This window comes from Oculina patagonica, chromosome 3, assembly GCF_052425735.1.
Source record: "Oculina patagonica isolate OP01 chromosome 3, crgOcupat, whole genome shotgun sequence".
Taxonomy (NCBI): Eukaryota; Metazoa; Cnidaria; class Anthozoa; order Scleractinia; family Oculinidae; genus Oculina; species Oculina patagonica.
In genome coordinates, this window is record NC_135760.1 from 20,275,346 (window position 1) to 20,300,828 (window position 25,483).

At 39.0% G+C, this 25,483-nt stretch overlaps 1 protein-coding gene, 1 long non-coding RNA gene and 1 pseudogene across 6 annotated transcripts in view; 1 reads left to right on the forward strand and 2 right to left on the reverse strand.

Moving 5' to 3' along the window:
• Positions 1–23,177, forward strand: part of LOC144645266 (uncharacterized) — a 72,631-nt gene extending 49,454 nt beyond the window's left edge. Inside the window, exons 1-14 of one of the 5 annotated variants that reach the window (XM_078504770.1) lie at positions 5,912–5,975; positions 6,448–6,498; positions 8,394–8,515; positions 9,132–9,293; positions 9,710–9,787; positions 10,655–10,722; positions 11,949–12,041; positions 12,373–12,484; positions 13,522–13,683; positions 14,532–14,609; positions 15,063–15,130; positions 15,384–15,509; positions 17,600–21,205; positions 21,943–23,177. In XM_078504770.1, the coding sequence (XP_078360896.1) occupies positions 8,425–8,515; positions 9,132–9,293; positions 9,710–9,787; positions 10,655–10,722; positions 11,949–12,041; positions 12,373–12,484; positions 13,522–13,683; positions 14,532–14,609; positions 15,063–15,130; positions 15,384–15,509; positions 17,600–21,205 (4,644 nt within the window). In that variant the 5' untranslated portion in view covers positions 5,912–5,975; positions 6,448–6,498; positions 8,394–8,424 and the 3' untranslated portion in view covers positions 21,943–23,177. Of the gene's footprint in view, positions 1–5,901; positions 5,976–6,447; positions 6,499–6,964; positions 7,099–8,375; positions 8,516–9,131; positions 9,294–9,709; positions 9,788–10,654; positions 10,723–11,948; positions 12,042–12,372; positions 12,485–13,521; positions 13,684–14,531; positions 14,610–15,062; positions 15,131–15,383; positions 15,510–17,599; positions 21,206–21,942 lie in introns of those variants that run through there. The other 4 variants (XM_078504769.1, XM_078504771.1, XM_078504768.1 and 1 more) reach the window with 4 other exon arrangements.
• LOC144645499 (uncharacterized) overlaps positions 135–25,483 on the reverse strand; it is a 62,233-nt gene continuing 36,884 nt past the window's right edge. Inside the window, exon 4 of the long non-coding RNA XR_013569287.1 lies at positions 135–730. This is a non-coding gene — a long non-coding RNA (uncharacterized LOC144645499). The remainder of the gene's footprint in view (positions 731–25,483) is intronic.
• LOC144645888 (large ribosomal subunit protein uL18m-like) lies at positions 2,581–6,773 on the reverse strand (annotated as a pseudogene).

Here is a 25,483-nt window from a genome sequence, read left to right on the forward strand (position 1 = left end):
GGTTGTACATGGTCACATGACACCTAACAAGGAAACTGCCTATCACCAAATGTCCATGAGCGGGTAACATTGCGAAAGCATTGACGTCACAGGGTAACTGTACCCTTTGATATCACAAAAAAAAACACAGGAGTAAGGCGCCCAGACCCTATGGTGTCAGAGCCACTGAAGACTAAGGAGGTGGGGCGAGACTAAAAGCTGGAGTACTTTCTTATTGCTCCACCCCTTTTGGCTCTACCAGCGTTTGGCTCTCTGGAAGTGGTTAGAGCGCTGGACTTGTAATCCGGAGGTTGCGGGTTCAAATCCTCCTCCCCGCCACTAGATGGATTTGCCTTCGGTCGTCCTGAATTCAACTCCTCCACGCCTTGTAAATAGCCAACTGGACTTCCCAACCTTGAATTTTGCTATTGATTTGAATGACTATTAATGGACCTCAAGTCATACAAGCCAGGGAAAAATCATGCTCGTAATTTTTAAAATCCGCCTACCAGTATATACTTTTTTAATTTGTTATTTCTTAAAACAGAAACACCTCTTGGCTGGGCTTCTGGGTTGTTGTATGAGAAATAAAAATCAAGTGTTACAATGTGGCTTTGTACAGTATCTGCACTGTCAATATAATACATTGAAGACAAAACGTAACATTATTTTCGTCTCTTTAAGTGGGCCTTCCATCTCTTTGAATATGGCAATCTTTTCCACGTTTTACTTTTGTTTTTTGGTCTAAAATCTGTAGACAATAAAAGATACAAAATCAAAAAACAACATCAGTGAAAGCTATGGCAGAATGAAGGCTTTTAGAGGGCCCTAAAGGGAGAAGTGAGGTATAAATCCCATTTCCCAGCTCAAATTTTGCCCAATCCCATCTCTCCCCAAATCCCAGTTCCAACTTCTTGTTTGTGATTCCCACTCGCAGTGACCCAAATCCCATTTTCTCAATGAAAATTTGCCCAAATCCTAGTTCTCATTTTATCCCTTCAGGCCCCCTCCTTTTATCTATACTCCCTAGGGAAATGAAACAACACAACTAACATTGAACATGCTGTAATCAAGTGGACATCATTCTTTGAATGATTGTGTATATATACATGTGTGTGCGCATCCCATCAATTAGAATGGCTTTGGATGAAACTGAAAAGAGCTTGTGAGGCATCCCAATGACTGGCACCATGAAAAAAAAAAAAAACATTTGTGCCCCTTTGATCTTCTACGCTCATTCATTTTGGCTTAATCTCAAGAAAAAAAGAGGATTTCAGTATTTTGATTCTTACAAATTAATGTTGCAACTCCAATTTCAAATTAAATAAAAACTAGTAGCTTTTGCAAGCAACTCTGTAGAAATAGTCACTGAGATAAAATAAAAATTGAGAATACTTTTGACACAGTTCCATTTGCCATGATTATTTTCCAAGCTACACAGATTTAATTGAATAAGAACCTTAATATTCAAAGTTAGGTTTTCAAGTAGCATCAATTTCAGAAATGCCTGAGGGAACATGCACTCAGACCCTCCCACCACCCACACCTTGCCTGGCATGTGTGCCATTGTGGAGAAATGTTGGGCATTCATATGGTACATTAGCCCCAGAGCCTCTTACCTAAATAAAATGTTTCTGGTGGTATAACTCTCTTGGGTTCACTGAGTATGACACCTCCATCCTTAATGGCTTAGGAAAATGCACTGGTTTGTGTGTTGGACAAGTTTATGTGGTAAGTACCGGAATAAGTATGGAACCACTAATAATATTGCAGTTTTCAGTGATATGGGAACTCTGAAATTTAAAATCCAACTAACGAATTTTTGGCTCCTGTCAATCATAATTATGGCAACAGTCAACAAACCATGAAAAACAGAAACAAACAAAATGAATTTTAATCCTCCAATCACAACTGTTGGACATGACTTTTGACCCGGTTGAAGCTACTGAATTTCTGTTTCCCAAGAAGTCCGCTAAGATGATTGATGCAGCAAAAAGTGTAAGCTGTTGGTTGAGGATTGAATTTCAGAGTTTGCATGTCACTGAAAACCGCAATAACATTACATCATAAAACTACACACAGGTAAGCTAGTTTGAATCTGAGCAATTTTTGATAATAAACTTGCCGAATACTGTGACTTTTATAAGAAATAATTTGGTAAAAGGTAGACACCATGCTTTGACCAATCAGAAATGAAATGAGACAGTTGTTGCACAATAACTAAACCACAGTAAAGTATAATAATCGTACAGTATCCACTTGTATATACCTTGCAGGTGTACAAGTAGCAGGGATGTAGATTGGAGCCAGGAGCCGCATAAAGTACCTGTCTGTTGCATGGATTTTACTGCCTACGAGGGGTAAGAAATGGGAAATTAGGTAGATTTTGAAGCCCAAGTACCTGCCTATAGCAAAGAAATTTCCACTAGTTTCAAATCTCAGCTACATCCTTGCATGGAAGTCAGAATTAATGCTAAGGGTAGATCTATGATAGACTAGCATCCCATCCAGGGGGAGTACTCCTAGACACTTCATGCCATGGAAACTGGGACAAACTCTGTCATGATTGGCCACTAGGCTTAAACAAAAGACATTTTTAGACTATAACCAAGGACACAGAGGTAAACACACAGAGGTAAACATTACCATTTGCTTGCACAGCTCTACTTTTTAACTTCCCAGTTAACTTGTGATCCCTGCCTCAAGGCATCTCTGTGCCATCAGTCTACCAACATTCTTCACAGCAGTGATGTCTGTAGTTTCATAAAGATGTTTTGTAATTTCAAATTCAGTGGTGGATGTGGAGACAAGAACAACTGCACTGTTGTGAAGCACCTGAGCTCTGGTGTGCCAGTTTGTTATTAAAAACTTAAGTCTGCATATGAAATTATAACAGAAATATAATCGAACAGAAGTATAGTTGTACAAAGGAATTCAAAACTCCTCTGGAGACAAACTCCCTGAATATTTAAGTACAAGGATTTTCACACTTGGCAGTATGGAATAAAATCATTGATTTTTTGATCATTTCTTGAATTTCATATTGTTGCATTGACTTGTGCTTTATAGAGACTTTTGTGTATTATACTCCTATTTTTATGCAATTTTATCACGTGGTGTATTCACATACACCTTAAATTTTCAAACTCCACCTACCATCCATAAGTAAGGCCAATGAATAAGGAAGAATAAAGGAAGATGCTTTTGATGCTTTCCAAATGATTACTTTTTATAGTTTTGGGAGGTGTCCACCTTTTATAACCATCAAAGGTTGGGATTCTTTGGAATGCGGGAGAAGAGAGGGCGGGAAGTGGGATTCCCAAATTGGTGTCAGCTGGAAGGAATAGAGAATGTTTGCAACATTGCATAAAATGTTGCTGTCAAAAAAGCACTAAGAGGCAGGAACTCCACTTGGTAAGAGTGGGAAACCAGGAGCGAAAGGAATGGAAACCAGGCAGTTCAGATCTGTCTGTACCCTTACCACTCCCCCCCCCTTCTGACCCTGCCCCACACTCCCCCAAATCCTCACTGCAAACAACTGGCATATAATATAGTCACCCAGATATCCTATAATAAACTACCATAAAGTCACCCATGAGATATCTGGATGACTATATGTACTTGCCCAACAACTGTCTACATAGCCCACTTTGCAGATGTGGTGGCCATGTTAGCCTGTTCCAGGCGTTCGGTTAGTTGGGAAGCGGCGCAAGAAACGGCGAGCAAAAAAATGGGGAGGGGACTAAGGCGAGGGGGCGAGAGAACGCCTGTGAGCATTTTTAACAAAAGCTAGTTCCGGTATACCAAATTCTGGTATACCCTCTGATTGGTCAATTTTGACACCTTTTGTCAACACTCAAGCGTCCTTCATCTTGAAGTGAAATGAGATATGGCTGCGGTGAGTGACGGTCACACAGAGTTCAACTCAGCAGTAAACAACGCACTGAAGGATTTTCTGGTTAGAAGTCTTCGCAAAGAACAGGAAGACTGTTTAATTTGGTCTATGAAGGAGAAGTTTTTCGGTATACTTCCAACCGGTTTTGAAAAGAGTCTGATATTTCAACTGTTTCCGCGTGTTATGTCGACGCTAAATCAAAATGACACAGTTTTAACGATAATTGCTTTTCAGTAAATACAATAATGGGTCAATAATCTAAGCTTCGCTAAAATAAATATACATGCGATAAAGCACTTTCTAGTTTTTAAATAAATATTAAAACAACACGTTACAAGTGAAGTCGAATGCGGTCCGTCAAAAAGATAAATTTGTAAATGCTTGTATTATTGACAAATTGCTATTTATTCCTCGAAACTCTCAGCCAGGAATTCAAACAGGCTTCAGCCAGCAGACAATCAAAACAACATAAGCTAAAACATTCAGAAACTGAAAAGCGTAAAACAGCAACGAGAAAATTCCGGGCGAATTCAAACGGCCTCGAAAATATTTGTAAACAGTAGCGGTAAAACTCATCTTGATAACAGTTTGTTCCACGTCAATATTCATTGCTAAATCAATCTGGTCCAAAATAGCTTTCACCCAGAGCCAAGCAGCGCCGCGATCTACTTTGTGTGGTTGATGTACTTGTAGATTCATTTTCTGAAGTGTGTGAACGCTTCGCGGAGGGAGTTTCTCCCGTCGGCGATCTTGCATTCACTTGCCGCTTATAAGACGTTTCTCTTTCGACAATCCCCGAGAATAATTTTTGAACGCTGGCATGAGTTCTTGCAAGTGTTCTTGCGCAGGTTAAACAACAAATTTCAGGAAAACGTGGGTTGGGATTCAGTTCATGTCCAAAAGAACTTGCGAGGTCGGCCAACATCAGACACTCGGCTCCAGAAAACCCAACTAAATCTTTGTTTGAAACCGAATTAAATAAAGAAACTCTCGGTACCTTGTTCCCCTGGCACTTAACATTTTTTTGACAAAACCTGCAACACGTTGAAGGGCGGACTGACAATTCGGCGAATTCGCTTGCAGAAGACTCCGAGTGCAGACATTTAAACGCAGACGATAAAATGCATTTCCCAACGTGGAAGAACTTGAGAAATCATATTTACCGGGAAATCTGTCAGAAATCTGATTGAAACTGACAACTGAAAACCACAAGCTTCAATGTCTGCGCTCATGTTACCCGGGCCCTGTCGGAGGTCTAGAAGTGGGCGGAAAGACCTTTTGTTATGAATGCTCACAGGCGTTCTCTCGCTCGCCCTCCTCCCCGCCTCCCTCCCTCTTATTTTTTTTTTCGCTCGCCGTTTTTCGCGCTTCCCAACTAACCGAACGCCTGGAACAGGCTATGGCCATGTTGATTCTGCCCCCAGAACATCCTATAATATTTGTTATTATTATTATCACGGTAATTGCAGAATTATCACAGTAAAAGAATAAATCACTTCAATAAGCATTATAGGATGCCCTGGGGGCAAAATCAATATGGCCGACGTATCTGCAAAATGGAGTATGCAATTTCGTTCTGTTAAATGAAAATGCAAAAACTTACTTGTTATAGAAATCAACCCTTTACGTCTGTGTAGAATATCCTCTTGGCTTGTTGTATCCAAAATATTCAGCATTTCGATTCTTAAATTCACTTTTAATTGGAATTTTTGAGTTTTAATTCTCGCGGTCATTTTCGGCATCTTTCTCAATCTCCGCTTCACTTGACTTGCTGCACTAGAAAAGCTACACCGCGAAAGGGCACAAAATTTTTCTGGAAATAATTTTTGGGTTCATCGACTTATATGCGATTATATGAGTGAAAGCTTTTGTCTAAAAGGAGGAAAACATGGAACCACTCTCGCAATGTTGTTAATGCCGTTATTAGAAGCCATCTTGGATGCGTTTACGCGCATGTTCACAAACCGTGTATTACATGACGCACTAAGCCAGAACTACTTTAACCGCTGTTCGCGTAAACAGAAAACCAAATTATCACGAAAAGGGATCATTACATTTTCACGGGGAAATAGATTGGAGCTGTAAAATAAACCAAGATGAGGTAAGAAATGCTTCGTTAATAAGTATGGTGTGCTTCAAGTACCTATTGTGCCCAGTGCACGAGGACTTACGAATGCTTAAGACTAAGTGCCTGTATTATATAGTTACTTGCGCTAGAGGTATCTGTATAGAAAAAGGTTTTTAATTTCTACTTTATTTTTTATTCTTATTATTTTCGTGGCGTACTGCAGGTCTGTAAACTAGCCTTTTAGCTAAGCGTTCCTTAGGTCGTTTCAATGCTTTTCGTCGTTTTAACTTAGCTTTTACTTTTTACCTTCGGTCGATTCTGTACCTAAGGATACCAATACCAATTACAGACATATTGGAAGGGGATACCCATATCACTAGAAATTTAGGTATCCCAGTCTTCGTCGAAAGGGTCTGTCCAAAATGCTTGTATGGCGTTAAATTTCAGTCCGGGAACGGAGGTCACAATTTTCACACATCGCGTGACAACCCTATGACATTTGCAGGTTGATCATGCTCGCCCGCATATTGATTTAAGAGGATCTTATGTGGACCTGGTAAGGCAAGTGTACCGTGCCTGCATTGAGAAGAGAATGATCAGTTTTAAGGATGAAAGGTTCTGTTTTATTTACACGCGTGTTATATACGGGACATTTTTACGCGAAGCACTTTCAGTTTCGAGAAATGTAAGCACTGCAATGTAAGCATCTGAAAGCTCTTTCAGTTTCGAGAGCGTGACACATGCCAGTTCATGCGAATAAGATTGACTCAACAAGACAACGAAGAGAAAACTTGAAGTTGGCAATACAATTACCCCATATTCAACTGACATGTTATTTAAGCAAACGACACTTTTGCTCTATCACTTTAACAGACACTTTCAATAGCCTAATTCATTGCCTGATTCCGTGTCATATGCATTACAATTGATCACGAGAACAATCAACTTTCTCAGAAACAGGGGATTCCCCTTATGAATATTCCAAGTTCATTTCAATCGGTTCAAAGTGAAAGCTGTCATGCGATAAGTCTGATCTACCAGCTTATGGATCTGTTCCTTCCAGAGTTTTGCAAGTCATTTATTCCTCACTTCCTTCAAATGAGTGAGAAATCTACTCAGCAAGTGTCTCAAAGAGACTAAGGTGCCCAGAGAAAAGGTTTAGTAGCGATTTCCTTTGTTACAAGTGGTTCGTAAATTTTAACTCATTCGGCTTTGGTCGGCTTTGTCTCTCCGATTCGTGTACTCTTGAAGTTCAATATTTTGGCCCCGCTTTTAGCTCCTTTTTGCTCATGTAAAGTGCATTGCTCAGTTTAATGCTTGGCTACAGTATTTTATGCGTTGATTATGCGCTAATACTGCATGCGACTCTATAGGGCTTACTAATGTTCATAAACGTAGGAATTCAACTTGTTTTCAAATATTTAATAGGTTTCATTGGAGTAAACTTCAAAACGTTCTTTAATTAAAGTTGATTTTGAAGCCAAATTAAAGCAACAGCACGGTATCAATAGCGTACAAGTGAAATCCGTCGCTTTTGGCTTATGATATCATTGGGAAAGCATGACTCGGCAAAGATTTGGTTACGAGGCACGCAGTTACTAATTGCAAGCTTGGTTATGTATAGAAATTAGCTCGAGCATAACACGGCTATTTTATGTTAAGTCTTTGAATTTGTGCAAATACACTGCCTGCAAGGACACCGTATTTGAAACGCTCCCAAATGTTTATGTTCTCGAAACTGAAAGTAACTTGAATTTATATTCAGAGAAATGTTTCAGTTTTCTTAGAATTAGGGGTTCCCCTAATGAATATTCTACCTCTAATTCAACAATCGTGCATTTTAAACCAGTTTCCTCCCGCAGTTGAATTGTTGCGAGTGTTCCGCATGACTTTAAATAGGTGACATTTTTTTCAATGTCTTACAAAGATCAACAAGAGACCGATACACTCCATTCTTGGAAGGCCTACTCTGGGACCCAAAATCGCCCAAAGTCGCCCAAAATCGCCTTAAGTCGCCCAAAGTCGCCTAAAGTCGCCCAAAGTCGCTCTAAAGTATGGATATTTTCTGTAACAATGTTTTATGGTGTACCAGGATGATTTCCATGTACATGTATACAGCAACTGTACTTAGGTCGGTCACCTAACATTGCCTAAAAGGTCACCTAAAATTGCCTAAAGTCGCTCAAAATCGCCCAAAGTCGCCTAAAGTCGCCCAAAATTGCCTTAAATCGCCCGTAATGTTGGACAAATTGAGCTAAACTCGCCTAAAATCACCTTAAGTCGCCCAAAGTTACGGCGACTTTGGGTCCCAGAGTAGGCCTCTTGGAGGTGAATTGGAAAATCAGACCCTTTTCATTTTACTTGTCATAAATCTTTAGTTCGTTCGCCGTTGTAATAATCTTTTAGTAGTGACGATCTGTAACCTTTACTCAGTTTTGACTCAAACTTTAGGTTGCCATTTTGAATGATCTGACATCTCACCATGGCGAGGAGTCCATTCAAAGTTGCGAGTGAGAATGACGTCACACCATCTGCTGAAGGAACACTGGATTTCGATGACGACAATTTAAGAGGTGAAATAACACAGCTGGAAACAGATTTCTTAGTTGAAAATATTATTTCTACTTCAAGGCGTGCTTTATCATCATGATCTATTCACAGTCTTCTTAGTCTTTATAGTCTTCTTAGAACGAATTTCACTTGAGTGTCGAAAGTAATTTGAATTGCGTCTGCTTTGGTTTAGCTTTAATAAGCCTAGTGATGTGATTGGTTAAAAAACGAAACTAATCGTGACTCTTTAACGCACGTTTCCCCGCGCTTTGATCCAGGTACATTTTTTTGTTTCAATTTTGATTAGCTTACTGGATTGTCTGTGGCCTTCGTGATTGGCTAGAGTGATTCCTTTGGTTTTAGCCTTACGACACTCAATCGAAAAATCGCTACCTAATACTGAAATTAAAGAATACAAAAGTTAAATATATAAAACTTCCGCAAACTGTAGGGCCTAAAAGATATTTTTAACTTGGCAGACACTTTGTATTTGAAGAAAAGTGGAGAGAAAATGGTTTATTATCCGTCCAAAAACATGGCGATAATATGTACTAATTTACCATGTTTTTAACTCTTTGGTGTCGAACTATTTTATTTACTAAAACAAGTTAACAGTATTTCAACTCTTGTTCGTTTCAGCGATAGCTGAGGTTTATAAGAATCAAGGTAATGAGGAATACAGAAAAAGAGATTTTATCAACGCCATTCACTTTTACACAGAAGGAATTAAAGTGAACTGCAAAGATGACGAACTGAAGGCTCAACTGTATTGCAACAGAGCGATTGCAAATTTCAAATTGGGTAAGACATTTACATGTAAGACATTAAAACATTTATCTTATCCTTGCAAGTTATTAAATATAAATGCTATTGATATGGGCTCGTAATCTAGCCCTGTTACGTTCTGACTTTTGGAGGTCGAAAGGCTTACTCCGTTAAAATCCTGCTCAATGCTTTACAAAACTGTCTTTTGGAATTCTTCGCCATTAAAAAGGCAAAAAATCAATTCGTTGTTTCTCCCTTTAACACCAAAGTCGGTACTAGCAGTTCTCGTATGACATGTGATTCGCTATCTTTTGCTTCTCTGTTAATGGATTTCTGGTATAGTCTATTTTTCGTCCTGCATCATACATAATAAACATGCAAATTCGGCAGTGCAAAATAATTATTAAAATAATGATAATTATAAATTTAAATTTAGTTCATTTCTTCGACAGGAAATCATCTTGACTCACTGAGTGATGCAAAAGCGGCCACTGATTTACAACCTATTTTCCTGAAAGCGATTGTTAGAGGTAAGCGAATGCTATGCTACATACAACAGAATGAAACAGAATGACGTCACGGCATAATTTTGAAGGGCGACATAGAGGCCATCCTTTGTAGCATACTCCGCGCGCAGTTTCTGAAATCGGGATACGAAACATTCTCCAAACAAGACGTGATTTCTTCATAAATAGAGTTCCTACGGAAATGGGAGAAGGAAATTTGTTTCATACTCGGCTATAGGTTTAAGCTAAGTGCCATTTTTCGAAGATTGGGAAATGTTATTGGACCATAAGAAAGAAAACAAATTTGCACTGCTGTGCCAGTTTGTCTTTGAACGATCATCTATTTCTTTTAATTTGCGTGAGCAAACATGATCACTGGAACGCGCTTGATCTACAAGTAACACTTCTTTTGTGCAATGATAAAATGTTTTTACTGCGAGGCTTGTTACGGTTTCAGTTGTATGAAGGGTTCAGGCGTATTTCAAATGCCCACTGCATTAGTTGGGATGCTAGTTCGTCACAAGGGTACACCCCAGCATTAAATTCACCCGTACCCATTTATACATACACCTGGGTAGAGAGAGGCACTGTGAGAGTTTATTGTCTTAACCCAAGAACACAACGCATTTGCCCTGGCTAGGACTCGAACAACTAGTAGGTCACCGCGTCTGCCCACACGACCAGTGACAAGTTTTAAAATTTATCTCTCACCTTCGTACCGTGGGTCTTCGTTTCCATCGGGAAACGAGCGACCCTGGAAAGATCCAATTTAAAGTTCGAAACTTTACTTTTCGCCAGGATCCTTGATTTTCTACTGTGTCAAGATGTCCTTTAACTCTAATGTAGGCAAATAATGAGTTATCAGCTAATCTTTTACATTGTTTTCCTCAGGAGCTAGTGCCTGTGTTGAGTTGAATCAGTTTGAAGAAGCCATCACGTGGTGTGATAAGGGGTTAGCCGTATCCTTTGGCAATATGCCATCCCTCCAACAAAAGCCAGACATAGTTCTGCAGAAGACAGAAATATTTGTGAATCTAACGATGCATAGCATGTGGGCATTTGCCCTGAACTATAAAATTTCTTTTTTACAGTTCATTACAGTGTTACAGTCCAGTCCTTAATTATCCATCTCCTCTTCGTGGAGTACAAAAAAGCGCGAAACGAGTTCATATATCTCACAATATTTGTACTCCACAAGACCGGTTTTACAATATTTGTACCGGCCCTTTAACAATGTTTAACATGTTCCGTGTTCTTATTGACCGTGCGAATGATTATAAAATGGTGGAAAGTCAGCATTTTGGGGAAAGAAAACGTTGGATAATAAATCTCTCATCAGACATTTTTGTGTGTCGTTTCGCTGTACGATTTTACTCGTCATCTATATTTTGACTCACCCTTGGGGCTCACCAAAATACTGCACGACTCGCAAAAATATACAGCGATACTACACACTAAAATACCTCATAAGATATCAATATTTATTGACCCTTTTTATGGGGGCTTTTCAGGGACAACAACCTAAACAAGCTATCTAATGCCTACCTTGGGGTCACAATGAAAAGTAAAAACCTGACCAGTTTTATACTGTTTTCGAAAATGGCTAAAAAACAAAATCTGTAGAGCTATGGCAGGGTTCAAATAGGTACAATAACCTTGTAAGCGTAAGGTTTGAGAAATACAAATGCTCAAGTTTACAACATAATTGACAGGGTCGGCCAGGGTTTTTAGGTATACAGTGTAAGGGACAGTATTTTCACACTAAAATTTGGGCCTTAAATGGGTATAACGTATATTGTGTTTTTCAAAATTTTGGTATTTTGCATGATTTTGAGGGGAAATTTTGGGTAAACTGGGCGCATGTTTTCCAGGTATATAAGTATATCACTTACCCCCGTGACCCACCCTGACCTGAGCAACTTTCTGTTTTATTGCATTAAGTATCTTGTATTTCCGATGACGTTTTAAATGATTTCCCCAGTCACCCACTTAGCTCGTCAACCTTGCCTCAAGGGCATCTCCGCTTTCAAAGTTTTTTACCTCCGCTTTCAAAATTGATGGGATCGGGAGATGCCTTGCGGGCGAGGTTGCTCGATGGTCACATCATTTTCACATGCAAGAGCCAATGAAACGTATTATTTATCTTGTCTATTTAATAAATGTTATGTGTCTTAACTAAAAGAAGATTGACAAAAATAACAAGACCTTGTTAGGATTAAAAGCCAGGTCGGTCAATGAGCTCAAGAAAGTGCCAGAAAGTCAAATTTTTAAATGTACGGTAAGTCAAAGTTCTGGATATTAAGCCGGGAGACAACTTAGTGAGCTTCATTTGGACGTGAAATCTCGAAGTAATAGCGTAATGCATAAGGCCTTTTTTTCGTTTAACTGAAATATGCTCTCTTGCTTAAAAATACACTTGACCTAAGCCAACAATGTCTTGACTAGATTTATTATTGCCTGTTTAATCACCAGATCTCTGAGCAGCTGGGTTTGACAAATTGTTCGTGTTTTGAGAATTATAAATTGAGAAATCCTAAACCGGGATGCAGAGATTTTGCTACCATAAACCGACGACATACAAATCAAGGAACTTTTTTATGTTAATACAGGATGAACACACAAAAGACGTGACTGAAACAGCCCAAAAGAATGCTGGGAATGAAAGCGAAGTCACAGCATCTGTTGATAAGGCATCAGACTACGACGACGACAGCTTAAGAGGTAAATAAAAAAAGTACAGGCAAAATAATTGCGATAACATGTGCATGTCGTATTACACAATTGGAGGAGCAGAAACTACAGCACAAGAACGAAGATTAAGATCTACCAAGCTTGTGTACTCTCTGTACTACTCTACGGTTCTGAATGTTGGAGAATGACTGTGCATTACTTGAAAAAGCTGCAAAGCTTTCACACATCTTGTCTCCGAAAAATCTTGCACATCTTTTGGCCACAAAAGATCTCCAACAATGAGCTCTTTAAATTGACAGAACAGGAGGACATGAGTATTGTTCTCACACAAAAACGATGGAGTTGGGTTGGTCATGTGTTCCGCAGAGAATCCCTAATTATTTCTAAAGTTGCTCTCAGATGGACACCAGAGGGTAAAAGAAAAAGAGGTCGTCCAAAATCCACCTGGAGAAGAACTGCAGAAGCAGAACTTCAGGCTCTTAACCTTACCTGGGGGCAAGCTTCACGGCTTGCAAAGGACCGACAGGAATGGAGGCGACTTGTTGATGCCCTATGTGCTACTGGGCGTTTAAAGGATTGATAAAATGAATTACACAATTGAGCGTGTAGTTTCTGTACATTAACAGGACGAACCTTGCAGTATTTTGGCGAGCCCGCAGGACGTAGCAAACTATCGATGACGCAGAAATATGCTGCGACACTGACACTACACACTAAAATGTTTGAATAAGAGCTAGATTTATCATCTATCATATCTTTCCCCAAATCCTGTCTCTTAACCATTTTGCTTTCGCCTGGCCAGAATAAATAAGAAGACCACAGATAGTTTGAAAAACAGTAACCTAGTGTATAAATATGGTTCTGATTATTTGTGCTCGTTTCACGTGTTAATTCAAATTTACTAACATAAATGGGTCATAAATGGAATTGGACAATAAAATTATTGTCTATTATTGTCCTTCCGCTCTTAAAATAGAAATATACAACACGCTATGAAAAGGGGACCATTTTATATAAATCAACAAATTATATTTTTTACATTCATTTAACATTTTGTTTTTCATTAGAAAAAGCAGAGATCTACAAGAATAAAGGAAATCATGAGTACAGCAAGAAGAATTTAAGCACTGCCATTCACTTCTACACGGAAGGAATTAAAGTGAACTGCAAAGATAACGAACTGAATGCCAAACTGTACAGCAACAGGGCCATAGCACATTTACATTTGGGTAAGAGCTGTAAGAGAGTTTTCTCTGATTTGATGATCGATCCTTGCACCTCAGTGATATGTTTCTTGATTTCAACAATAATCTACAATGTCCATGTTTTTTATGGGTTAAATTTCTTTCAACCAATTAGATGCTAAGGCCCCGTCCACACTGACCCAGGTAATTTTGAAAACGGAGAAATTTGAAAACGCCGCGTAAAATGTTTTCCGTCCACATTAACCCGGGTAAATTTGAAAACGATACGCTTCATTAGTAAGTAAAAGTAAAAGTAAAGTCTTTATTTAACGAGGGTAGCACTAAAATAACATAAAAAATACTAACAAACCAGTGGCCCTCTAAAATTATTTACAATAAAATATAAAAATACACTATTTCACGCTCCAAGTCCAAACGCTCATTGGTGAGCGTTTTTGAATAGCTCCGTTTTCGGTGACCGAAAACGCCGTTTCAGTGTGGACGGTTGGCCTAACCGGAGAAAAAAAAGATGCGTTTTCAAATTTACCCGGGTCAGTGTGGACGGGGCCTAAGATCACTCAAGACATGTTATACATGAGATATGTTCGGTGCAAGTTGTGATAACAGCGATTTTTTGGTTTAAGATATGCAGCAGTATGATAAGTAATTCGTTAATGTTTCCAGCGCTAAACATATTATCAACACATTAAGAGGAGAACGGTTAAAAGTAAAAAACAAACGAAAGGAGCTGTCTTTTTTGCTGTATTTCGAACCAGTGGAGTCAAGGGAGATGGCACTGGGTTTTTTAAATTCCATTCATACAGCACACAGAATCGATCGTTACAGCTCTGTCAGTTTTATTATTCACATTCTTTCTTATTGTGTTATATCAGGGAATTACGAAAATTCACTAAGTGATGCAAAAGCTGCCACTGACTTACAACCAACTTTCCTTAAGGCAATTGAGAGAGGTAAGCTGTTTTCCTTCATCCCTATGATCACGTAAACAACGCGCATGTGCAGATTTGTTTTGGAGACCAAATAGAGTTGCTATCTTATATTTTGTTTGTTCAGAAATTGTTTACTGTCGAAAAAAGCTAAGAAGCAAGGGATGAGTACGATTTGTGTTACAAATTTTAAAAAAACCATCATTGATTTTAAATACAATCGGCTTTTTTCCACTTTTTTAATCCAGTAATGATATGCTTGTGGACAAGTATTAGTGAGCCTTTTGATCATCGCCTGTGTATAGATAGCTGCCTGCTCAGGGTATTTGATAACAAAAGTGAATTGCTGGTGTATTTAACCTGTTAAACCGTACAGTAAAAATACAACAACAACGAAAAATGAACATCATGCAACATAAACATGTGTATATAAGTTTTTACTAAGAAAGGGAACACTTATTGTATTTGTTATTATAGGAGCGAGTGCCTGTATGAAGCTGAATCGTTTTGGAGAAGCCATCACATGGTGTGACAAGGGCTTAGCAGTATCCTTTACGCAAATTTATTTTTGTCTTGGGTGCATGAGTTGTTCTTAGCCTCCTTCGCAGCCGTATGTTTATCCTTGTCATGCAACGGTTGCGAAGGCGACTAGGCCTGTAGACTGTTTCGCAAAAAAAAAAAAAAGAATTTTCTTTGCTAAGAATACCAGTGAGGTTTGATCTTTGTTGTGGAAGATCTATAGATCTTTTTGTAAACTTTCGAAAATTATATCAGGTTACATTTCTCAACTGGAAAAAGATTGACAAGAGTAACAAGACGTTATTGGAGTTCAGGATCAGGTCTGTTAAAGAACAAAACAAGAAGCAGAAACCAGACGGCGACAGCACAGAAAAGAATTTAGAAATTCACACTGTGAAAGACAAGGTAAGGGTGGTGGAAAGGTCGTGTTTTTTGGCGCTTTTAGTTTTCCATACGTTTTTAACTATAAGGGTAAGTTAAAAACAAGGCCGTATGCTTTCCAAGTCGTCTACATTCCACCATTTTGTCCACGCTAATGAGTACAGACAATCGCTCTTACGAAAACCATGTCATGTTCCTTGCTTGGTTTCATAAGCATTTCAACTGGGAACTGGGCAACAGCTGGGATCTGTTAATCACTTGAGTCCTTTCAACCATGGCACGGGTAACTTCTTTGCTTTGCAGCCTCTGTTGCAATGACGTCGTCTCCATCTCCATTAATAAAATCAATCGATAGCAGGTGACACCAATTAATTGTTTAGTATTGGAAATCGATGACCGGTGATGAAGGAAAGTTTTGTGACTTTTGTCACGATTGACTTTTAGTTAGTAAGTAAGTAAACTCTTTAGAGTGATTTTATTTAACCCGTGAAACAATATCTACTAGCAGAAGTACATAAGTGCGTAATAGTAAAAAATAAACAAAACAAAACAGTGGAAATAGTGTCTAATAGTATCTAAAAGTGTAATACCGTAGTGATTCGATTTAGCGCCCGCTATTGTTAGCGGCTACTATTTTTAAAGATTGTAGCAAGTTGTGAGAAAGTCACATTAAGTACTCGCCGAGGTCGCCTCCGTCGTGGAGGGCAAGACTAGTTTCCCTGACAAGGACGAAATTTTTGACATTTCAAAATAACTTTGTTGTTTCTGGCGATGACAGTTTTCGTCACTTTTAAGAATTTTTTACTGAACATTTATTTCCATCTTGGCTATATGTTCATTTAAAACTGGTTTACACGATATCGGTACATTGTTCCAATTTTCGGAATACCGCTATTAATAGTATAAATAGCGGCTACGTCTTGCTCAGGAAAACAAATAGAAGCCGCTAACAATAGCAACATTAAGGTAGCCTGTACAAATTAAAACAAAACTGCAAAAGTAAAGTGGTAAAGCGTTTACATTTAAAAAACATACAAAGCCCGTTTAAATGCTTACTTACTTAATCCTCTTCGTTCCTAAGTGGAACGTAGGTCCTTAAATAGTGTTCGCCACCTATTTTAAATGCTACTTCACTAAAATTCTAGATTCCTTTCAAACTTTTAACGGTAAATTGTTGAACATCAAAACATTAAAAACAAACGCTTTAGAGGCCAAATTCCGACTTTATCTGCGACAGCTAGTAATAGATGACTGATTGTTCCTTGTGTTAAGAGCATGATTAGTGCTTACAAATGTCAGAAATTTAACCATCCGTTCGGGTTTAGCCAATGACCGCGCATCCGTAAACGTCTTCCTGTTGGCTGTGGTCCGTAATCACCATACGACTGACCTCCGCGTGATTAGTTGTCGTCTGGAGAATAGCAGCTAGGTTATTAAGCTACTCTCTATGAAGCAGCCTCCAAGAATATCTACCTTTTCCGTTATAAACATATATAAATAGGATGGGTCGACGATCCTCAAACTGGAGGGCCAGGGGCTCTCCTCGATCGGGCCAGGCCTTTTACCTATCCGTCATGATTCAACCAACCAGGGCAAAAACTCCGGCTGCCGTAGCTCGTAAGATCATCAAAATACACAAGGTTAGTTAATGCGAAAAGGTAACAAACCCGAGATGAAGACGTTTTGTTGTTAGCTGGTAAATTCAATCTCTCACAATCAAAGTTCAAAGTCCACTGCATGATCAGGCGCATGGGCCACGTTTTGATTTCAATGAAACATACAAAAAATTGTTTTGGAACGGTAACCTCCGATCGCCAGAGATTCACAGAAATTTATATCCTGCGATGTACGTTAACACTGACAAAAGACCCATGTATACAAATACTGCCATTCACACTTCATTTGAACTTCCTTTAAAGAACAAACACCTTACCTGTTGTATTCAACGAAACAGGCGAATTGTTTTCGAAGCTGTCTCACAGCAAATAAAATAAATGAGATTTGCAACATTTGTTTATCTACCAGGTTAATGCATTGCGACAAGAAATGAGTTATCAGGAAAAGCAGGAGCAGAACTTCAATATTGAAAGCTTGTCATTATTTCCTTATTTCAGGTCCGTGATTTGAAATGTCCCAATGCCAAAAGATTGGGTGACAAGGCGGAAGAAGCACTTTTGTATGGCAATCTTGGAGATTCTTTTCTAAGTCTCAGTGATTTCAGAAAAGCCAAAGACTACTACGAATTGTGTCTTAAAATCGACAAAGGAGCAGGAGATAAGGCTATCGAAGGAAGTGCTTATGGCAGTCTTGGAAATGCTTTCCTCAATCTCGGTGATTTCAGAAAAGCCTCAGACTACTACGAATTGCATCTTAAAATCGCCAAAGAAGTAGGAGACAAGGCCGGCGAAGGAAGTGCTTATGGCAATCTTGGAAATGCTTTTCGAAGTCTCGGTGATTTCAGAAAAGCCATAGACTACTACGAATTGCATCTTAAAATCGCCAAAGAAGTAGGAGACAAGGCCGGCGAAGGAAATGCTTATGGCAATCTTGGAAATGCTTTTCGAAGTCTCGGTGATTTCAGAAAAGCCATAGACTACTACGAATTGCATCTTAAAATCGCCAAAGAAGTAGGAGACAAGGCCGGCGAAGGAAATGCTTTTGGCAATCTTGGAAATGCTTTTTGTAATCTCGGTGATTTCAGAAAAGCCATAGACTACTACGAATTGCGTATTAAAATCGCCAAAGAAGTAGGAGACAAGGCCGGCGAAGGAGGTACTTATGGCAATCTTGGAAATGCTTTTCGTAATCTCGGTGATTTCAGAAAAGCCTCAGACTACTACGAATTGGATCTTAAAATCGCCAAAGAAGTAGGAGACAGGACCGGCGAAGGAAGTGCTTATGGCAATCTTGGAAATGCTTTTTGTAATCTCGGTGATTTCAGAAAAGCCATAGACTACTACGAATTGCATCTTAAAATCGCCAAAGAAGTAGGAGAGAAGGCCGGCGAAGGAAATGCTTATGGCAATCTTGGAAATGCATTTCTAAGTCTAGGTGATTTCAGAAAAGCCATAGACTACTACGAATTGCATCTTAAAATCGCCAAAGAAGTAGGAGACAAGGCCGGCGAAGGAAATGCTTATGGCAATCTTGGAAATGCTTTTTGTAATCTCGGTGATTTCAGAAAAGCCATAGACTACTACGAATTGCGTATTAAAATCGCCAAAGAAGTAAGAGACAAGGCCGGCGAAGGAACTGGTTATGGCAATCTTGGAATTGCTTTTCGAAGTCTCGGTGATTTCAGAAAAGCCATAGACTACTACGAATTGCATCTTAAAATCGCCAAAGAAGTAGGAGACAGGGCCGGCGAAGGAATTGCTTATGGCAATCTTGGAAATGCTTTTTGTAATCTCGGTGATTTCAGAAAAGCCATAGACTACTACGAATTGCGTATTAAAATCGCCAAAGAAGTAGGAGACAAGGCCGGCGAAGGAAGTGGTTATGGCAATCTTGGAATTGCTTTTCGAAGTCTCGGTGATTTCAGAAAAGCCATAGACTACTACGAATTGCATCTTAAAATCGCCAAAGAAGTAGGAGACAAGGCCGGCGAAGGAATTGCTTATGGCAATCTTGGAAATGCTTTTCTAAGTCTCGGTGATTTCAGAAAAGCCATAGACTACTACGAATTGCATCTTAAAATCGCCAAAGAAGTAGGAGACAAGGCCGGCGAAGGAATTGCTTATGGCAATCTTGGAAATGCTTTTCTAAGTCTCGGTGATTTCAGAAAAGGCATAGACTACTACGAATTGGATCTTAAAATCGCCAAAGAAGTAGGAGACAGGGCCGGCGAAGGAAGTACTTATGGCAATCTTGGAAATGCTTTTTGTAATCTCGGTGATTTCAGAAAAGCCATAGACTACTACGAATTGCATCTTAAAATCGCCAAAGAAGTAGGAGACAAGGCCGGCGAAGGACGTGCTTATGGCAATCTTGGAAATGCTTTTCGTAATCTCGGTGATTTCAAAAAAGCCATACACTACCACGAATTGCATCTTAAAATCGCCAAAGAAGTAGGAAACAAAGCCGGCGAAGGAGGTGCTTATGGCAATCTTGGAAATGCTTTTGGAAATCTTGGTGATTTCAGAAAAGCCAAAGACTACTACGAATTGTGTCTTAAAGTCGCCAACGAAATTGGAGACAAGAACGGGGAAGCCAAAGCCTATCACAATCTAGGTCACAGCTTCGAATCACAAGGTTTCTTACCGAAAGCCTTGGAATATTACGAACTCAGCGTAAGATTATTCAACCATGTGAGAAGCCTTCTTCAAAGTAAAGATGAGTGGAAAATTGGCTATAGGAGTGAAGTTGACATTTCATACACTGGTTTATGGAGAGTACTGTTAAAGCAAGGCAAGATGGTTGACGCTTTGTTTGCTGCCGAGAAAGGACGAGCTCAAGCTCTTTCTGATCTTATGTTATCCCAATTTGGCATAAGAGAAAGTCAGATTGTTGCACAGGAAGAAGTAGTGCAACATCTTCAACTGCAACGCTCTATTCCATCAAATACAGTTTTTCAGGCATTTGACAGTGTTACGTGTGAGGTGAATCTCTGGGTTTTCTCAAAAGACGAACCTGTTCATTTTGGACCGATAAAAATTGGCGAGGCCCGTTCTCTGCTAGATGATACCACCCCCTTTCTTCAGTCCTTAATACATAATACCTACAAACAAATTGGCGTTCGTTCTGAGGTTATATGCGAGAATCGTTCTTTGTTTTTTTTAAGAGAAAATTGTTACAAAGCGGATGCGAAGTCCGATGAGGAAAACTCTCAACCTTTCGTCCTTCAAGAGAGTTCTTTGAGCACCTTGTATAACATCGTGATTCAGCCGATTGCCGAGCTGGTCCAAGGGGATGAGCTAATCATTGTCCCACATGGACCACTGTGGCTAGCTCCGTATGCTGCATTGATGGATGAGGATTCCAAATACCTGTGCGACTCATTTAGAATCCGGTTGATTCCTTCGTTGACAAGCTTGAAGCTGATTGCTGACTGCCCAGACGACTACCACAGTAGGAGTGGTGCATTACTTGTGGGAGATCCATGGATAGAAGAAGTTACCAACAGCAAGGGTGAAAAATTCCTGGATCCCCTTCCGTTCGCAAGAAAGGAAGTAGAAATGATCGGAAAGATTCTCAACGTGACGCCTCTGATTGGAAAGAAAGCAACGAAATGCGAAGTGCTAAAAGGAATCAGTTCAGTTGCTTTAGTTCACATTGCAGCACATGGATGCATGGAAACTGGTGAAATCGCTCTAACTCCGGACCCAGAGCGAACATCCTCGATCCCTAGGAAGGAAGATTATATTTTGACAATGGCAGATGTGCTTGGTGTTAAACTACGAGCACGTTTAGTAGTCCTAAGTTGCTGCCACAGCGGTCGAGGAGAAATCAAAGCGGAAGGTGTGGTCGGTATTGCACGTGCCTTTATGGGTGCTGGTGCTCGTTCTGTTCTGGTGTCACTGTGGGCGATTAATGATGAAGCCACGCTGGAGTTTATGACAAGTTTCTACCAACACCTTATGGAAGGAAGAAGTGCAAGCGAGTCTCTGAACCGGGCCATGAAACATCTAAGAGAATCAGACAAGTACAGTGATGTGAGATACTGGGCGCCTTTTGTACTTATTGGTGATGACGTCACTCTAGACTTTTATCAGAAGAAATGAGTAAGTAAAAGTAGTTCATTACATGACCAATAAAAACTCGAAATACCGTTAAGTTCCGAAAATAATGACCGATTTTGCAGTCTTGCTTTGATCGCTACCTTCGCGTTTTTTAAAAGTGTGCACCACATATAGGCATATAAGCCGGTCGGTCGTAAAAAAATAACAATTTCATGAAAAGTGCCTCGAACAGAATCAGTTTTTGTTTTGTATTACATCAGGTTGTACTACAACGATTGTCGTATATGTTTAGTTTACACTTGCTGTATGTGTTATTTCAATTGTTTTTATCAAAATGATCAAGATACGTTTGACGTCACAATTTTTGGATCGTCGTTGCTATCGAACGGTCGCTCCTTTTGGGATTTGCTAGCAACCGTGAAATTTTATCGCTTATTTCGAGTGTTCGTTAATTTCTGACATTCATTTTCAGCCTCATTCATATTGTTCTTAGTCTAAATAAAGAGGCTTTGAGGACAGCCAATGTTCCTTTTTTCAGGATAGAAACCAAAATTGTGTTCACTATCTTCTATTATCCCCCATCGTCCACCCATTAATGCTGCGTAAATTGTGAGATTACATTAAGCCATAAACAGCAACTTTCAAACAAGGAGAGGGGAATTCAGAATGAAGGTTTAAAGTAATCAACTAATTACTTCACATACTGGGCATTTGTTTAAAAGAAGCATTTTAACTGTGTCTTGTTTAAATCGGAAACCATTACTTTGATTCTGTTTCAGTTTCCAGAGGAATACATGACCATGGCACCAAGCGTCCCAGTTGGTAGACTTGGTAGAGTTCATTCAAAAAGGACTGGACTGGCAACAAGAAATGAAATCTCCAAGAGTAGTCTTGAGTACAAGAGTGGCAACTTCTGTTATCAACATAGTGTTTTTACAGACTTAGCCTTGTGAACACAGGCTCAGGGCGATTAATCGAGCATAACTTCCTAAGGAGTTATTTGTTTTTGGGGTAAATGGTTTTAGTTTTCGCAGGGAACTTTGTGTTGGCACTTATGTGTACCGTCTAAAAAGTTTGAACTAATTTATACAGGAAATTTTATCGTTGCTGATATTAGAGCAGTTCGTGTAGCAGAAAAGGCTTTCAGCGGAATTTGACGTCGACTTCGTGTTCGGACCACAAATGCCTAAAATTATATACTTTCTCGATCTAATTTAGTGATCGTTTATGGGTATATTTTTGTGTAACACAAGAAAATCACGCTTTAGCTTAAGGTATTTTAACTGAGGGTTAATAAGGGTTATATGTATACAGTCTCAATATGACAGCACACAAACCCAGATAGTTTTTTTAAACGCATTCATAAAGTATACACCACGTCATGAAACTAGTTTTTAGCAGTCTACTCAAAATTATACGGATATATATTTTAGAGGAGGCAAAATTTCCAACAAGATGCGAAGCCACGTCACAAAGTTGCGTCTTTTGTGGTTTTGTTCAGGTGTCTGTATTATATATCATTTGTCCAGATCTCGTTAAGTAGAAAATAGTATGTATTCGGGAAAGATTAACAGAAGCAGAGAAGTTTAGTATTTTAAAGAATTTTTTGCAAACCCATGTAAAACAAACGCCATGCATTTTTCCTAAATAAAATAAAATTACTGGGTGAAAATGCAAACAAAACTGAATTTTTTTTCAAACCATTTTGGTTTGAGTCTGATGTTTTTTTGCTAAGTTAAGAATTATTGTTAGGTATTATTAGGGTCTCCTTTTCTTTAAAGGCTTTTTTTTTCCCATCGAAAAATAATGGCTTTAGATTCAGTTGTTGTAACCCTCTACGTCTCATCCCAGTCCTCGTGGTCGTGGTTTCAGAGCTTATAGCCGGTTACATGAGCGATATATAGGGCAGAATGTAGAGTTTGAGAGTAGTGACTGAAAGCATTTTTAGCTAATAATGAACTTTTGTTCCAAATTTCAATAACTTGCTAATAAATGCTCATCACATTGGATTGTGTATTTTCTGTCTGTTCAGTTATATTTCCAGCCAATCTGACGTTCCATTTCATTGGTTTTTGGGTTTTGTTTCTAAAGAAGATGGAGTAGGGTTCGACTAAGGTTCAACTTTACAAATAGTCAATAAGAAATAGGATATGAAGGTCTCGGAAGTATGATCTCCAAAGGAGAGGTTAACTGGAAAATCGTACAATATAGCGATCGGATGTCTCGAAATGTGCTGCAGATATTTATTTTAATGCTGGCTGCCATATGATTGACCCGATTCTTGAAATGTAATAAAAAATGTTTCTCTTCGATATTTCCTGTCCGATGTAAAAAGAACTTTGCTATACTCGATCAGAGCGGGAGAGAGCCTTCTCACAGTCTTGTGGAGATTCTTAGCTATCAGCTTCTTTATTATAGGCTTTGGTAGATTGTGCTAGCATAATATTAAGCATAATTTAGCAAAACGAGCATTATTTGAAGCTTTTATTTCAGTTTAGCACTGCTAGCATAATCCAAGCTTTTATGCATTAAAAACAAAAACAAAAAACATCATAGTTCTAGTATAATTCAGTTTGTATTTTATTTCTGTATTGTTTTTGGAAAATATTGGTGTCTTTGCTAAGGCCCATGGTCAAATATGGTCCGGCAGACTCCAGGTCACCCTGTGCATATCTGAGAGTTTTTTTTTAAATTTTAAATTTAAAATTTTTTTTTTCAATTTTTAATTTTTCAATTTTTATTTTCTAATTTTGTAATTTTTATTTTTTTTTTAATGCATAGTTGTCTTTATACTGAACTGAGGGCTTTGCCTAGATGGCGTCTAAAACAAGTCTATACAAGTAACTTTCTGACTTGGATTCAGATTTCAGAACCCAGAAACGGTTTGGATATCATTTGTTAATCATTTGGCTTTTCGAGGTGCGCACATGCGTATTTGCGATGCTAAAGACTGTAAAACTGGAAGGCGGACTATATGAATGTTCATTGATAGAGTTAAGCTACTGGTGATCTTTATTTACCATTATTTCGGTGACAGAGAGCATAATTTTCAGAAAGTAGCATAATTTTGGCAAAATTTCCAAAAAATATGAGCACTGCTAAAAGCATAATATGTTTTTTTTTCGGTCACAATCTACCAAAGCCTAGTTTATTAGCCTGGTTGTCATTCTAGGTATCTTTATACGTTTCAGAGAATTTGCCCTAGTGAGGGTCATATTAAAAATGTGCATGTTAGTATAGTAGTAATGAACGCTTGGGATCGACCAATCTCGTCCTCAGAGCCCACTTTTCTTTTGGTCAGCGGTAAGAAGGCACAATCCCCTGCCAAGTTCGATTATTTGAGCATGCGTTGAATGCTTATTATCGATTATCAGCCAATCAGCTTTGAGCGTAAACAGCCAGAGGTCTTAGATTTAGAGCCCGCGTCTAAATTCTCTAAATTGTTTATCTATTGTTCGAAAATCTTTAATAGTCCGGGTTCGAAATCTTCACAGTTATTTGGGCCATCTAGGGGCCATCTATATAAGTCACTGAACTTTGAAGTCTCCTCTATGGCATCGGAAACTTACTCACGATGTTTCATGACTTGGACACGCTACCCAGGACACAAAATTTAAGGAAAGTTAATTGCTAGCTCAAATTGCCGTCCTCTAGGCCAATTTTCAGGTTTATTTAAATACCATTTTTGTTCTTTTGATTTTGGAACAAAATAATGCGTTCACACTAATGAAATCCTCATATGAAGGTGGTCGTTTCGAGACACGATCACATACAAAGGCAAAGGATTCAATGAACGTTTTGTTCTTGATACATTCACCGTACACTGTCAAGAGGCATAAAACTGTATACACACGTAGTGAAGGGCCCAGACTTCGTGATGTGCAACGGCTCAACGAAAAACCGCGCGTGGTCAGTGACTTGAAAGCCAATGAGTATCTGGTAAAATTCATCGACAAGGCAAGGAGGGAAACACACAGAAATATCAGAAATCAGAAACATTAGACATACCTGAAGGCACAACAGCTTTTGTCTCAATCCCGTATGTTAAAGGCGTTTCAAAAAGAGTTTGACGCATCTTGGGTCGAGAAAATCATGTTATAACCGTTTTCCGACCAGTCAAAACACTCGTGATGTGTTCAGAAAACCTAAGGAGCGGCCACACGAGAACCAAGTTACTGGCATCGTATATAAAGTGGAATGCAAATCTTGTTCTTTTGTATACATTGGTGAAAGTAAACGATGCTTTAACAGGTTTAGCCGTGTGTACACAGGCTCAGGGTGAACGATTATTGCTGATATTAGAGCAGTTCGTTTAGCAGA